We start from the raw sequence: 16,998 nt of genomic DNA, 5'->3' as shown, positions 1-16,998 counted from the left end.
TAGCAACCCAAAACAACATTAACTCAATAACATTTATGTACTATTCACACACAATTATTAATGCATTGATTAAATTACACTTGTATGGCTTATAAAGTCGCAACTCATGTGCGATTCCATCACTAGTTGTTGCCAGAAAACCCCAAAAACCTATGCTTCTGTATGCAGACGTGTCCCGGTAGCTACATTTACTGACTGTTTTTTCTTCATATTGAGGTGTAAAACCTTTCCTGTCTCCACACTGGACCGTGGTAGAGTGTCACAGGAGAGGTGCTGGAGCGCACACTCCAGGGTTTGATGTCCTGTTGTGGGCTGGAGCTGGGACAGGGATGAGGCGAGTCTGGGACAGAGTGTTACTTGGTTTATGACTTTGTCACAGCCAAACTGCACAGAAGCGCACATTCAGAGCTGGACACACACCGGGCACCTCTTCACTTCTGGAGAGACGTCACTCACTCGGCAACCCCTCCCACATGCAGTGGCCACACACATAGACGAACAGCGCACCTGCAGCAGACACTCTACATTCACTCCTACAAAAGCCTATTTTAAGGAACGCATTATTTCTTTGTCCATTCATTGTCATGGGAAAAATCGATTCAGATTTCGAACGAATCGCTTCTCGAACGGCCGTCTGGATCAGATTGTGGTCGAGAACCGAGGTACCACTGTATATGCTTTTATAATATACCAAATATATTGTCAAATATTCTCAAGAAAACATCATGCTCAAGGAGTAACAGTTCCATTATAATGTCATCATAAACTTATCATAGAATACACAACATACAGTGGAACACACAAAGGAAAGGTTTACATTGCAGGAGTCTGAATCTTTCCACACAAAGTGGAAAACACCAACAATATCTGACTGCTAGATGCTTTTCTCTCACAATCATCAAAATTGGATTCTTCACTACACTAATAAATGGCTCCCAAACTACTGAAAGTAAAGACGGCTGCCGGTGGAGATCAGTTCTACTCAGTGTAATGTGAAAATCACAAAATTGATCAGCACAGTATCGATCTCTCATTTTACTGGATGTTCGATATCGGCTGCAATGCACCATGCCGTTTCAGTTCTGACTTTATGGCTGTAATAGAGCTTTTAATTCATAAGGTAATGAGAGGGAGTGACAAAAAATGCAAAGGTGGTTTCTGTAAAAGGAAAAACGTCCAAAGTAACAGCCATACAGTACACAATGACTTCACCCATTTACCATTTAGTCATGGTTACATGACGGCCCATGGTTGCTAACTTAGTCATGGCTCCCGTCGATGACCTGAAGCACGACTCTGCGCCTGAGGTACTAGAGATCCAAAGAAAACAGTCTCCTGAATATCAAATTGTATTCAGAAACTATTATTCAGAAAATTTCATCTAAAAAACTGTCAGATTAAGAGTGTTCACGATGACATCTCTGTGACACCATTGAACCATCACTCCGATGCACTGATTCTGGCACTTAAGTTGAACTAGTTAAGTGTACAGAGTACAAAACAGCAGTATGAAACAGCTCCTAGCTATCTGTCACCTCCGCGTTTTCTTCCGCTACTGCATGCATGGAGGAAGAACGCCATAGTTCGTTGCACCTTCTTTCCATATGTGTATGTGTGTGGCAGGCTGCACAAATCTAACCATGTGAAAACCTGTTCTGAGGTTTGGACTTTTGAACAGATCAGTCCAATCTAAGTACTTCTTTTGACAGCAGAACGTGTTCTGGATCTATAAATAGTGAACAGATATTTGCGCAAGGAACTCAGAGGACTGATGCAGAGAGCAAGTCACGCAAAACCAGGCAAATGGGCAACAGATTGAGTAGACACCAGAGGAGTGCGCGACTAAAAGAACAATAGGAGGAAAACAGTTCACACACTGGCACATTGGCAGGCTTGAGAGGTTCACAAGCCTCGCGTGTGTTTTGTTGTGGTAGACAAACTGAGCTGTGAGGCTGACGTCCAGCTGACAGACAAGCAGGTCACCCTGCTGCCAACCCGACCTGTCAGCCAAACTAAAAGTGATGCTCTTAGCGCTCACAAACAAGCCACAAGAGCATCTGTAAAAAATATAGATATATATATTTCATCTGCTGGCTCAGCAATTTTCCTGCAGCCCAGCATCATGCAACAACATCAAGAATAGACAGAACAGAATAGTCAGTACAGAATGCACTTCTGTTTGGCATTAAATAGCAACAATCTACTGGGATCTGGCCAAAGGATCAATAACACAATAATACTTTAACTAATCCCTTGGCAAAACTGGTGTGTAATTCCAAGTGCCCCACCCCCTCGAAAATTGTCAACTAGCCAATCAAACTCTGGCTGATGGCTGCAACAATGGCAGAGTCAGTCACGCCAGGAAGAGCTCCAAGATATTTTGGAGAGTCGGAAACTGTTTCAAGTGTGAGTCCGATCTTTGGTTGGAAAATGTAACGTGACACTTCAGTTCACAGCAGCTACTCCAGCTACGTTCTACGCTGATGGAGCTTTAATACTCAGGCTCAATTATCTGCCTTTGCAGTTTGATCTTTTGTGGTTTGAAACGGTTCAATTGATTATTGCATTTTCATTTGACCCTTTCAAAATGCTAATGTTAATTTGACAGTTATTGTTGAACGCAAAGAGTCATGCCTTTGTTTTCATATTTTACAAAGTTTCATCATTTTATGTTGAAAGAGTTCTTTTCATCAGTGTTGCACAACAGAGTGTGGTGAGTTGTAGAGAACAATGAGGACACAATTAGAACAAAAACATGGTCAAAAAAAACACACAATAATTGTGGGGGATTTTTTTTTTTTTAATTCTGAAGAAAAGGCCACTGATATGAAGCAAAATATGAAAAGAAATGAAAAGAATGTATGTAAATACATATAGATAAAAAGATATTTTTTTTAAGTATCACATACATTTAATACATAAAAGACACTTGTATACGCAACACTGATCAAACCCATTCAGACTAGTGCTCATGCAAGGCTGTCCTGGTCTGCTTTGAACTACAACCAAGCATTTTCTGTTCTTCTAGCCAAAGCATTTAAGCTTATGCTTGGTTCACATTAAAATGTAAAGCAGGTTAGCGTTAGCTAGGATAAAATTAGAGCTATTGATGCCACAGAACTGCTATGTCTGCTGAAACTCTAATTATTAGAAACATTATTGGTTTACAGACACAACACAAGAGTGGTAGTTATCTGCTTCCAATAGATTTCAAACGCATAAAATTGCATCTATTTAAAGGCTGCTTCAATCTTTGCTGGATCATTTATTAAAAATGTAAGTGAAAATGATCAGAGAAAAATGTATTAACCGCAGTGTCAAGATTAAAAAGTCCCGCGGCAGGAAGCTCTCCGTTTTCAGGCACATTTGTTCAGCTGGTCCTGACCTACCACTCTAAACTGACTGGAAACAGAGTCAACAGGACAAGCTGCTTAAATTGGTTTCATTAAGTGGGTGACTCTGCACCTCTCGAGATAGGATAAGAAGCTCTTATCAGGAGAAGAGCCACCGCTTCTCGGAGAGAACAGGCTGCCATTGAGGTGGCTCAGGCATCGCTCAACATCTTTTTGTGAATCTTTTCCAGACAAATAAAAGCTTGTGGTGATGTGAGGGAACTGCACCTCCTCTGTGACAGGAGCTCTCCCAGGATTCACTTTCAGTAGATATGACAGCTACAAGTGTGAGACCGTATTATTCAGCTACAACAGAGACACAGCGGCGGATATGTTCAAACACGATTATGGTTATAGCGATGATTAAGTAAACGCAGCTGCGAAGACACTGGCTTACATCTGGCATAATAAAAGGATATTGTCCGACAGGGAGACATTTTCTAGTCCCAAGCCTCCAGTAAAGTCGGAAAGTGTACAAGTTGAATAGTGGCTGGGCCACATTTTGTTAACTGTCCGTTTCAAACTATCAGCTACTGCTGCAATGAGCTCTGTTGTTCAAGTCAGCACACTATTTGGGAGTGACACAGATACAGTTTAAAGCTCAAGGTTATCAGACAGAGATACTTCTTACAGTTTTGGACATCACAACATGAGAACAAACAGACCAGACAAACAGACAATTACTTACGCCCTTAGGAGGACAGGCTTTTAGCGAGGAGGGCATCAAGGTGTCTGGGAACGCCCTGAACTGCAAAACATGAAAAAATGGACGCCCAGTTTTTCTCAGCAGGACACCCTAAATGATTATTATTACTGTCTTTATAATGCCCTACTTGTAGTGTCATGACACCATGAGGAGCGTTTCCACCGAAATATAAATATGTAAAAGAAGATGAACAATTGTAGACAAGATAGCTTGTAGTCAGGGAAAGAATAATTGTTAAAAATATCTTTTCAATCTTTTTTTATTATTAATTTGGGTCACCCAAGTTAAACAACTTCCCTGGAGACCGCTGCATCTGAAAATGTTATTGCGGCAATCACTACTGAGTTCTTCTCTGTTAAAGATTATTTGACTCAATTGTTTGTTTTTATAAAGTTATTTTTATACAAATAGTTGTTTACAGCTTCTTTCTTACAAAGCAAGTTGTTAAAGTAACAACGTGTAGTATTTGGACATGAATAGATTATTTTCAGATTTTCTGAGATGACAGGTTTCACTTTGAACAGTCCAAAGTCCCGGAGTCAGACTCTCCAGTGCTCTGTTAAATGCTCCCTTGGAGTATGTAACTTTCTCTGGGTGAGCCACCCAAGGCGTGTTCTGAGAGTGGCGTCACAACCCCAACTCCACCCCAAAGCAACACTTTACGACAGAGGGGCAGGGCAGGGGCATTCACACCATGGAAGAAGCAAGAGTTCGTAGTGAGGAGTTCTTCTTCTGATTCTGAAGTGGCGATGTTTCTACTCAACCTGTGAGTCAATTTTGTGTTCACTGCTGTCTCTGTTGTGTTAGCAAATCATTACACAAATGTCTATATGCTTGCTTCGGCCGAACCGAAGGACGGTAAGGCATTCTTTGTTCTTACTACGGGTCTTGGGTGTGTTATCAAATGCGGGGAACTTATTTTTGAGATGATAACAAATGTGTAAGTGTCCGTTAGTCATTTTATTGCGTTTATCACGGTATAGTGTAATAGACATATCCAGCAAAACGTTAGCTAGAGGCTAACGTCCGTGGCTAACGTCCGCTAGCATTTATCAGACAGAAAAATAGTTGATTCACTGTCATTTGCAGTGTTTATGGTCCATCCGGTTTGGACAAGTGTAACATGTTGTATCTCATGTTCTATCTGTAGCTGTTGCAGTTGAGTCCTCTGATCTGCAGACTTGCTCGGAGCTGCTGAGAGACCCGACCAGCGCCACACATTTCATCATCCCCGACGGTTGTTCTGGAACTGATTGAAGAAGAATAGTTTCTAACTCTGACGTTTGTGTCCACTGTCAACTCGAAATAAACGTGTGAACAGATGTTTGTCTGCTGCTTATTGAAAGACTTGACAGTCACGATGTAATAAAGCCAAAGGAAAAACGCTGCTCCTTCGTCTTTATTATTCTACAGCGCTGTAAATAGATGATAGCCGATGATGTTTTCAGCACGTTATCACGGAAGAATCCCGAGGCTGGAGCGCTCACTCCAGGGTTTGATGTCCTGTTGTGGGCTGGTGCTGGGACAGGGATGAGGCGAGTCTGGGACAGAGCGTGACTTGGTTTATGACTTTGTCACAGCCAAACTGCACAGAAGCGCACATTCAGAGCTGGACACGCACCGGGCACCTCTTCACTTCTGGAGAGACGTCACTCACTCGGCAACCCCTCCCACATGCAGCGGCCACACACATAGAGGAACAGCGCACCTGCAGCAGACACTCTACAATCACTCCCACAACACTCATAACTAAAAGATAGCAGTCAGTAAATGTTCAAACTGCCCCCTTTGCTTCATTCTGAAACGTGCAGTCAAAATAAAGTTTTATAATCTGGGTCCGTCGGTCTTGCAGCTGCTTCCGCCTCTCGCTGGATCCTGCCTCTCCTCACTGGCGCCATGACGGAGCAACATCTCTGATGTTGAATGATAGATGCTTCTAGAAGTTGCCTTTGCAAGTATAAGCTGGACAGTGTTGTGTATATTATTTTCTGTGATTATATTTTTCGCTGTTTCGTCACGGTCTCTGCTCATAAAGAAACATAGGATGGGGGGGCCGGACCGGAGACCCAGCTTTACGACAGCCTGCAATTACATTCATTTACCTGTGGTGCCACCAAAAGCAATTTTTTTCAATCCTGCCTACAGCTGCTTTAAGTTCATCGTTGACATGGGATGTCTAGAGAGGAGTGGGCTGGGGGCGGGGCTTTGGACGCCCTGTTTCAAATACCCAGATTCAGGAGCTGAATCCCATCAGAGCAGAGCAACAATCAGAATTCAGAACCACAGAAAGGACCGACACTTTGATGACAGACAAGACAGAATACTGCAATGAATACCAAATTAGTCTTGTCCAGGATGTGTATTTTGAGTGACCTAACTTGGATGAGTTGTTGAAGTGAAACAAAATGTTTGTTTTCGTGCGCCCACAATTGTGAGACATTTGTTGAGGAAAAAAAAAGGTTTGAGTCATTGATGATTCCTCTGAGTGCCACTTTTTCACAATGGCAAAGGGGCCTGACGGAAAAAGGAAAAACAGACTCGCCCTTGCCTGACCGGCAGAGACGAATTATGCCACGGGGAGAAGTCCACTAAGTCCTTGCACGACTGAGACGCTCTACTTGTTAGGATCATTTTTAATAACTTGTGCTGTAATTTATTGATTTATTTGCGAAGGACTAACCCTTCATCTTCATCATCATCGACTACCCTCGCAAGCACGGCTTTCACACATGGTCGGCTTTCACATTCTGGAGTATGGATCTTTGCAAAACCTTTTATTTCAAGCTCTGCAATGTGCACATTAGCATTTCTCTAATCAGTGGGATTGGACCCCAATGAAATGAGCACCAATAAATCTCTTGTGGAAGGTTTTTAAAAAGGCTTCCAAACTGTAGTACTTGTGAATGAACATGGGGCTGTTTTTCCTAAGAAAAGCTATATATCAGCAGAGCAAAACATAGAGGAGCTTAATAATGTCTGTACACAATGTAAAGATGTAAACAATCCAAAAATATCTTATTGCATTGTTTTAATTTTGCTCCTATTTTATTATTATCTATTATTTGTGATATGTATTTTTTTAATCTCTAAACTGCAACATCTCACATTGTTAGATGTTTTTCAGTTGTCCTATTGACATAATAGTTGCTGAATTCTGCCAGGTTTTTCTATTTTTTTTCCTCCTTGAAGAGGTATATGAAAACGTGTCTGAATTAAAATGATTTAATGCTTCATTTATTCACATCATGTACACAGACGGTCTAGAATTCACCGCATAAATAGAAGCAAGAACGCACACAACCACAATGGCAATAATTCCCAGAGCAGAATCAGCATCCTGCTCCGGCAAAAATGCTTTCTCACAGGTGCAAAAACATCTCCACAAGAGAAAACTAATAAAGTTTAACAACATAAGTTAGTTACAATTATTCATAAATTAGCCAAACAAAATGACAATATGACTACAATATTTAAGAAAATGTTTGCAATTTAGATTTGTATTTTGACAACACAGATCAAGGATATAGCTGAGTAAATATTTAGGCACACGATAAGAGCAAAAACCTGCACTACAAATCAGTCACAGTCAATCAATGGAAAGTTGTGAGCCAATATTTAATAGTGATCTCCGCATAGATAACAGAGCAAGCTTTGTTTCCAAGAACAGATGAAGGGATTCCAATGGAATTTTCAGGAATCTCTCCCCATGTGTTTATTTATTATCTCACAATGTATGACACTCATTTGTACTGTAGCACTGTCAATCTATGTGGCCCAAGAGAAGTTGAATAAAAGAAACACATTGCTAGTCTTCAGGCTCTTTTTCTAAGGGAAGAGGGCTTTTCAAAGGAGTGTCAAATATGCATATGTCACACACATGAATATTTGGTTCGGCCCACAACTCACACTTTGTTTACAATTATGGACCTTGTATTTGACACCCCTAAATAAAAAGGAATCAGCCACTCACACTGCGCTAGCAACAGTCCAGACCACAAAAACTAAAGTGCCACTAAGCCAAGAGGGTGGAAATCCTTCATCTTCGTCTTAGATGGAGGCTAAGTTAAAAACTGGCGAACGACGAACAACAGCACGACATAAAACGAAGATCCAACACCATAAAATGGCAAGTCGTCTTCATCACGACTCAAATATAATCGCTCCTTTATCTGAAACCAAACTCATATCCACTGCCACAGGAAACTTCGCAGCACGAGGCAGATGCTGATTAAACACCCCATAAACGCCTCCTCACTGGCCAGATGACAGGACGCTCCATCACTTACACTGATGCTAAAAGTGAGGCCCATCAACTGTGTAGGATTGGAGACGTGACGGGGCGCGTGCGGAGCAGAGCTACATTTTTGAAAGGCGCAGTGCAAGAATAGGACAAGGGGACACCATTTCTTCCAATTCATATGCTCCCAGACCCCTGTCAGACATGATGAACTATAAACATGCAGCTCATGACAACTGAGAAATGCATCTTCTATGAAACTAAATGTGTTACATTAAAGCCAGTCAGAAAATATCCCTCAGTCAGAGTGTCACTTTATGCTCTCGGAGCATGATGACAGTGATGAAACACTGGGTTATTTTCCGAATCAATGTGAACCAACCAAGTGTAAATTGAAATCTGTCAATCGCCCTTTTCTGTCAGGTCTCATGTTTACAAAAGAATTTCAATCACAAATCCCAACCAGTCCCAACTCCAATTGTGCTTCTACCTACACTGAATATTGTACTTTTCTTTTTTTTATTCACAGCCCATGATGTTGCTTTTTTGTTGATAAGAAAATAGCACCTCAGCAGTGGTTCTTTTTTTTACGATGGGGAGTTCAAACACAGTGCAACACTTAACATGTAAATGATCAGACGCCTCCATTATCATTGATGAAGTGGCCACAGCTGTGGCCAGCATTCCAAGTATGTAATTCCACGAGCTCAAACATGGTGGCACTTCTGCATGCATGACAGCAAGAAATCAATGTTCAATGCTCGACTGAGATCGCCATGGGAAAAATATATTCTTGGGTAAATTAACTTAAACACAAAGTCGCAAAGAGGCGAATATACAGTTATCTCCACTTGCGTCTTATAAACGTCGCCTTAATATTGTTCTCCACATAATCCTGTAATTTCAGCTTCCAGAACAGTCGGATTCTCTTTGGATTGTTGAGTTATTTTACCAAGTGTGGTTGAATGTGTGTTCAATAAAATCTTGTTTCAGCATCATGGAGGGTCCATTTGAGGATCAGTTCCCATTCAAAGTTGTAGTTGAGCTCAGATGTGACGGGGAAGACGCCAAAAATGCTGTGGTCCATGGGGCAAGTGGACTACTTAAAATAAAGAAGATCCTTTTAAATGTAGAAATAGCAGATCTACAGCGAGTCTCTCAGGGATGATGGACTGGGCAATTTATGGATAACGCCCAATATTTATATTGAGACAGACAGAGATATGATATAGAGATATGTCATACCGATATATTTTTGGGTTGTTTGGGCTGTTTATTTTTAATTTTGTATTTTGAATAAAACTGCAACTGATCTGCAGCATGCTAGCACATGCTAGATGTTTCAGGTGTCTATGTAGCTGGCAGACATGGCGGGTGACAGAGAGCTCCTCTAGAGGAAAATCTCATCAGACCACATGAAGGACTCACAAGTACAGACTAGTTTCAGACGGAAAATCATTTTGACTTGTTTCTGAATGTGATTCAGTTTTCAATTGTCGCAGTAGATCAATCTGTAATGAACATTGTCACAGCTTAAAGTTAGACCGCAAAAACACAACAAATAAGGGGATTGTTTATGACAAAAAAAGAAATGCTTTCTCCAAAACTTGCACTAGGCAACACTTAACACTGCTTTATAAGAAATTTTGCTTCTCAAATACTCAGTGTAAATACAGCTCCCACATGCATTTCTTTTGACAGTTACAAAGCAAATAAACCTAAAAGAGAAAGATGCAACACCTTCCCTACCTGATATGCATAGATTTATCAGCTGAACAATAACATGATGTATGAATATTTGATGGCATTATTCAGCATGCACCTTCAGGCTTTCCTTTCTAATTGAACCATCTGTCATCCTTCGTCTTCCTCTTCTTGTCTTATCTTCTTTTAATCTACCCTGTCTCCGGCATGGGTTATTCCAGGCACGTTTCCTGGCCAGAGAATTCGAGGGAGCAAGACAGCAGGCTGTAAGCAGAGATGTGTATCATGGACATGTGTGTGGCACGGAGGGGGCAATGAGTCTCCCCCCTGACCGAGCAAGATTCACTCCTCTTGTTATTCATCCGGTCAAGACAGCAGGAACCGCTCTCTGAAAAGCAAGCTCCCAACTGTAATGACTCATTCCAACTTAGTTAGCGTGTACAGTATTTATGTGCCGGCTTCCACCTCCTATTCAGTGGTCATCCTAGTAACCTTCTCAGGTTGCACACCAGCGGACACAAAACACTCGCAGCTCCAGACCCAGACAGGCGCACCTGGACAAAGTGGGGCAGCAGCGAACACCAATGACCACATAAACAAAGCAGGACCCCCGTATGGAAATTCCGTATGGAAATATGATCTGCATACAAATGCGCTGAGCGGACGGAAACGTTCTTATTGACGAACGGACTGTTTTGCTTGCTGCTGCATCTCATTAACTGTCAACTCAGATTCCGGACTGAAATGCTAAAGACATGAAAGCGAGGAGTAAAAGTGGAAATAAGAATGGCATGCACGTGCATCTCTTAGCTCGTGTGTATACCTACAGTAAGGCTTGGTCCTGCAGCTGAGGGCGGCTGTGTTAACATCCAGACAGAGAGATGCTCCTACTACTGGTACTGCGGGCTCACTCTCCTGTATGAGACACAACAGCTCCCTCACACACTGAAAGGGGCAACCAGCTGTGCAGTTCTTCAATATTGCTCCCAGTCCACCGATTTTTCTCTCTCTCTCTCTAAGCCTCCTTTCCCTCCCTATTTCTCTCTCCCTCTCGCTCGCTCTGTCACTTCCAGAAGCGCAGTGGTGCCTACTGTTGACGTTCTGATCCTGTGGGAGTAAACAAACGGGGAATAAAGTTGACAGGTGCACAAACAGGAACTCCCAACCAGCTGGTATCGTACAGGCATGGATGTTGTCGGCCACAGTGAAAGATTATGCTGAGAGTATTGGATGCTATGTAGACAACCACTATAAACATTAGCATTAAAATGCACAAGTCAAACATCCAAATCCATTTTCATGTCCAGTAGCTTGAGATCGCGATATTCCTGTATTTGTTTAGATATTAAACGGACCTGATGAATCCATGTCTAGGCTCTGGTGCTTATCGGATACTGAGTAATAATGGGAGGATTCCTCTGGTATGTTTTTTGAATATTCCCACCAAAACCCAAGCTACATTATTATATGTATGATGTGGCAGCCTATTTCATTTGTAAGACAAAAATATGATCTTAATAAAACCTATAAAAAATTTCAGGTTCAGCAGAAATGCACTGCAGGCCACTGAATATGGACCAGCACCAAAATAGACTGATGAAATGACCCAAAAACAGTCGAGCACAAAGTAGAAACATGAATAATGTGAGTAAGATTCAATGTGAATTTCACAAGACGGGACAAAGTTTTAATGAAGCGATGTTGATGTGGGCAAAATATTTTTTCACAATAGACACAATAAAGTTGATTATTCCAGTGATTCGTTTTCTTTTTTTTTTCTTTTTTTTTTGCAATGGGTGTCCTTTTCTGGCTTGAGCACCAGGACCCCAAAATGCATATACCTGATTCCCTGAGTTTGATCATTTCGTGATGTGGAATAAAAACACCACTCATGCCAAAAATCAAATGTCAATAAACCACGTAAAAGTACCGTATTGGTATGGATGAATGCACAGGTCTCAGTACATCAAACTGGAATTAGAGTAGAAATCACACACAGCGCAGTAAGTGGTTAAAGCATACAAAACTAGTTATAACAAGTTATCGCTATTTTATGTGTCAGTCGTGATCCCGACTTTTCAAAGTCAGAAAACCTCCACACATCCCCAACAAAAACCAGGGGCAGTGTTGATACTGCTGGAAGACATGGAAGAGTTTCAGACGAGAAAACATTCCCACTGCAGCAGTCGATGAGTCACAAAAGGAAAGCATAGCGATAAATAATGAAAAGATCCCCAACCAGGAGGACGGTGCTGGGAGGTTCATATCACAGGGGTTACACATATCTCATGCTTACATGTTCATTTTAGATAACACTTTCTTGAATCCGCTTAAAGTCAGGGTTTGGAAATGTGATAGGATGAAAGTACAGGGGGCATAACAGCAGCGCCCCTTTCTTCCTGATAGTTCCGCAATGTCATTGAAGATAGGTGAAGCAACTTAGTAGGGAAGTTTGGGCAGGGTTCACTAGTTCATCGTTTCCATTCCCTCAATGCTCAATGAAGAATTAAGGTTTTTAAAATGCACAACGATGTGTCACATATGAAATTAAACGTGTAGTTGGAGACAGTAACAAAGACATCTGGTGAAACAGCTGCCTATAAAGAATGTGTGGGTCTGATAGGTTTTGATCTGCCCTCGACCCAAAATCATGCCACATTGTGAGGGCTGTTGGCTCCACCCTCGGATACATTTCCTGCAAGTGATCCGCAGACTCTTCTCATGGGGCGTAACCATCTGTCTGCGCCACAGATCGGACACATGCAGCATTTTAATACACCTAGATATACTCGCTCATAAGCAGCTTTCTATCCCTGTCTATTTACTCTGGCTGCATTTTATCAATGGGACCGATGAGGGAGGGGCTCTGTCTGCTCTCATCAACCATTTTAGACATCAGATTTTCAGGTGGTCCAAAAGCAAATTGCAATCGTTCATTTTTACAAGGCTCATGAAAAGCACCACATGCCTTCGCTTTGGGCAAATCTCCTTCGTCTCCTCTCTTGCCTCGCTGTTACATCATACACCTTTTTTAACCCCGCTCCTTCGTCCTGCAAGTTAACTCACCAGCGGCATCATTTTTCTATCATCCCAAATCTACAATCCCCATGCATGGAAATTCACCGCGGAGTCGACTAGTTATTTGAGAATTTCTCCCTTGTAAAACCCATTTGTTTCGCAGCTCAATCGAGTCGTGCAGCTTCTTCTGTTGAAGATAAAGCCTCTGCCTGCAGCCCTATGTTTGAAGCACTTGTAGTAACAGCATGGATTAGGAAAGGCTCAGAATCCACTGCATCAACTGGAAAGTTCTTAAATTTCCAATATCTGCTCTTGGCCAGTCATTCACGATCAGACGCGACTCTTAGTGGCTGTTGAGACCAGGGCAGATTGAAAACTTAACAGTGATATTTTGTTTGAGGTCTGATGTCTTCTTAATAATTCACTGAAAGGGACTGCACTAATACACTTGCTGATTTCTGATTTTTCAACATGCCCCCTTCTGCTCCTGCCTCAGCCAAATTCTTCCTTCTGTCAAATACTTCAATGAATGAATGTTTAGTAACATTATTGTCTTACAAGACTGTAGTTACTTTTTTCTGTTCAGCTCAGTCCTCGGTCAAAGTTCCGAGAACAATCCAATCTGTGAATATGGGCTTTGGACCTGGACTTGAGTCCACCTGGAGATTTGGATTTTGGACTTCTCACAGCAGTTGTGTTGGCCGAGGCATCATGGCACAAAACCGGCACATAACCAGCAAATCTCACCGACAGCAGCAACAGGATAATTTTGGAGCATCAGATGCTGACTGTTGAATAGATACGTAGATGGACGATAAATCCAAAAACAGCCTGACCCGACATAAACACCAAAAACCAGAGCAATGACGCTGATCTGCATATATACCGATTACACTGGTCCATGTAAACAAAGCAACCGTGGCTTCCAGGTTCAATAACAAAGATTTGTGCGCCTTCCTTGTTAATGAATTCATTACATTTTGAAAAATGGCAAAACAGAGAAATATGTCAATGTGAGCCCTTGATATTGATTTTTTTGGTTGGTTTTGTTTTTATTGCTAGACACATCAATTGACCGGGGGCCATCAACAAGGCTGTCAAACCAACGCAGGGGGACGGCTAAAAATACAACTGCTGCCTGATTCATTCTAGAAACATTCACTCATCCATCGTCCAGGTCAGGTTTGTGGTCATGTTGAACTACAGTCTGATAAAAAGTTTGTTGTGTCATGTATAGATACAAGCCTAAAGAGAAAGGCATGAATGTGCATATGAGGATGAGAGAGATCTTTCAGAATCCTCACCACTGCCAGCTGAGCCATCATAAAACCTGAGCGGAGACAGCTGACCCATCTGTGGAGAAACAACACTTCCTCGCAGTTTTTGTCACTGCTAGCTTGTCGTCTAATACCCAACTCCATGCCTCTCTCCCACCTGGTTTAGTATTTGCTTGCTCGCACTACTGATCACAGACCGGCTGTGTTGACCAAATGTGGCATTTAACTTAGCAAAGTGTTGGCAAAGCTATTTTGGACAGATTGCTGATTAATAATACATGTTGTCCCCCAACTAAAGGACACTTCAGAGAGCAGTAACAGCTGTGAGCTACTAAGATGACGCTTTAGGAATTTCAAAACCTTACAATGTTTACTATATGCATGACAATATGACTCAAAGGTCATTCTCCTTTGTCCCTCGAACATGGTTCCCCTATTGCATGATGTTTCAGCCCCGAAATCCCGGTTTGAAAACTAGAAAAAAATGGTGATGGAACATGAAAAGATTATGTTCCCACAACCCTGCAATCCAATAACTTTAGCGTGATATCCGGCTCTGAAGACAGTTTCTATTTGAAGCTCTCACCTCCTGCATCCCACACAGCAGACCTCAGTGATTGTAGTAACAAGACTCACAAGTCTAATTCGATGACTCATCCGCTTTCATTACAAATACACCCACATGAGCACTCGTACCAACACAAGGCTTCCATTAATACCCAACAAAACATATTGGCTTGGTGTGAACACCTCTTCCGTGAAATCTTCAATGAGTATAACCACCCTAACGTCTAACTAGCCTCACTGGACACGTTAGAAGAAGCTCATTAGCATTCACACAGTGGTCTTTATACACGACGAAACATCGCTGTGATTCCCCTGCTTTTGCATTATAAGCTGATGTCTAAACATAGCTATAGATCAACAGCACAACAAGGTGGTGACACTGAATCGCTTCATTTTTCTAATTATTAAATGTTTTCAAGCCGCTATATTCAATGTTCTACCTCAGAATTAAGCATTCCAAGACCCAACCAAACTAGATTTGAGGTAGGGCTGAACGATTAATTGCATTTGCGATTATATCGCAATATGATAAAACATGACTTTCTAACCGTAAGGGTGCGATTTGACTGGTCACGTGACTTTCACGTTGGTGGCGCAGCGCAACGGTGAGCTTTAGCCATTGAGCTGTAAATTACGGCTTTAGCCTATGAAGGTAAAATGGGTGCGAAAGTGGCACATACCCGTAACACAAGACTCGATTCATGCGTCAGAGGCACATACGCGTAACTGCACATTTGCATCCGTAAACCCCGTGGCACGTGCGTGTAAAAAGATTTACATTCATACCAACACGAAAAGTAATTTCGTCTTCATTTTCGAAGTGCACAGATACAAGTGGCTAAACACTAGCTCTTGAAACTGCAATTGTGACACATTGCTAAGTTTTCAACCACCGCCAAAATGGGTGCATAAGTTCCACATACTCGTAGAACACGATCGGTATGCGCATGCACCCTTTTGCACCTCTTCTTGCACCTGTAAATAAAACTGATGCGCACTCGTAGAAGTGGCGAAAATACGTGCCTGTTACTCCATGCGCGTTCCCGGTAGTCACGTGACGTCTATTGTCCAATCGGCTTTTTTTTATTACTAATTATGGGCTGTTTATGTTCAGACAGTGCAGACAGCCACATTTGGTTTGCATTATTGTTGTAATATGCACTTTAGTTTGTGTGATTTATCAGTTTAGTAAGTCTACAGTTGAAACTGAAGTAGACAAATAAACCATCTTTCATTTTAATTCATGCTTCATTTGCCTTTATCTTAGCATAAGAACAGCCTATAAGGAAGAACAATTATATATACTGAATCACATATGGTTTATTATAATACAGATTGATTTACTAGTTGTGTTTGCTGTAAAATACAGACCTTGAAAAATAATCGCACATTTAATCGCAATCGCAATATTAAGAGAAAAAAATCGCAATTAGATTATTTTCCAAAATCGTTCAGCCCTAATTTGAGGTCACTCCAGCCGTAGGCAACCCTTTAAAAGATCACCTGATTGAACTGACTATTACCCAGTGGACATTTGTAAACAGAGTATCTACTGCAGCACTGCAGACCTTAGATAGGTATCAGTTATGGTACTCACATCCTAGATTCTGGTAAAGATCCAGGCTTGTGACAGACAACTCTGTGCGACTGGTAATCTCACCACATTACAGAATTACTTAGCAAGGAAACACATTTAAACTTGCTTCGCTTTATTGTTCCCACTGTTATGACTCAAGCTTAATGCAGGGTTTCCGCCACAAGTGTCGCGCACTGTCACGGCTTAAACGAGAGTCGCCACACCTTCAAAAATAGTCTCTTTTTAAAGATAATTCAAGAAATTTCATGCGATCAAACGTATTAAAGCGAAGTGGAAACATCGAAGCCAGCGGGAAACACATAGTGCATCATGGTGGTGGACATGACAATTATTCAGCGTGTTGTTAACAGAAGTGAGTGAAGCCGCAGAACTCAAGCCATGCATTCAGGATGGACATGTGAAGAGACAGACCGTTGCTGAATGGTAAAAGATTTGCTTCTCATGATGTGTTTTCCCATCTGCTTCCTTATTTATCTTTCACTTGTTACTCTCTGCATTCT

The 16,998-nt window shown here is 41.7% G+C and overlaps 1 protein-coding gene across 10 annotated transcripts in view; it reads right to left on the bottom strand.

Moving 5' to 3' along the window:
- mctp1a (multiple C2 domains, transmembrane 1a) overlaps window positions 1-16,998 on the bottom strand; it is a 118,596-nt gene that overhangs the window by 90,476 nt on the left and 11,122 nt on the right. The window contains exon 1 of one of the 10 annotated variants that reach the window (XM_053870999.1): window positions 10,867-15,658. The exons of the other annotated variants lie outside the window; for them this stretch is intronic. Within the exon in view, the coding sequence (XP_053726974.1) occupies window positions 10,867-10,908 (42 nt within the window). The 5' untranslated portion in view covers window positions 10,909-15,658. Of the gene's footprint in view, window positions 1-10,866; window positions 15,659-16,998 lie in introns of those variants that run through there. 10 annotated transcript variants of the gene reach the window in all.

This window comes from Synchiropus splendidus, chromosome 7 (assembly GCF_027744825.2).
Source record: "Synchiropus splendidus isolate RoL2022-P1 chromosome 7, RoL_Sspl_1.0, whole genome shotgun sequence".
Classification (NCBI taxonomy): Eukaryota; Metazoa; Chordata; class Actinopteri; order Syngnathiformes; family Callionymidae; genus Synchiropus; species Synchiropus splendidus.
Note: the sequence above shows the minus strand (reverse complement) of the source record. Positions and strands in the feature narration are given on the sequence as shown.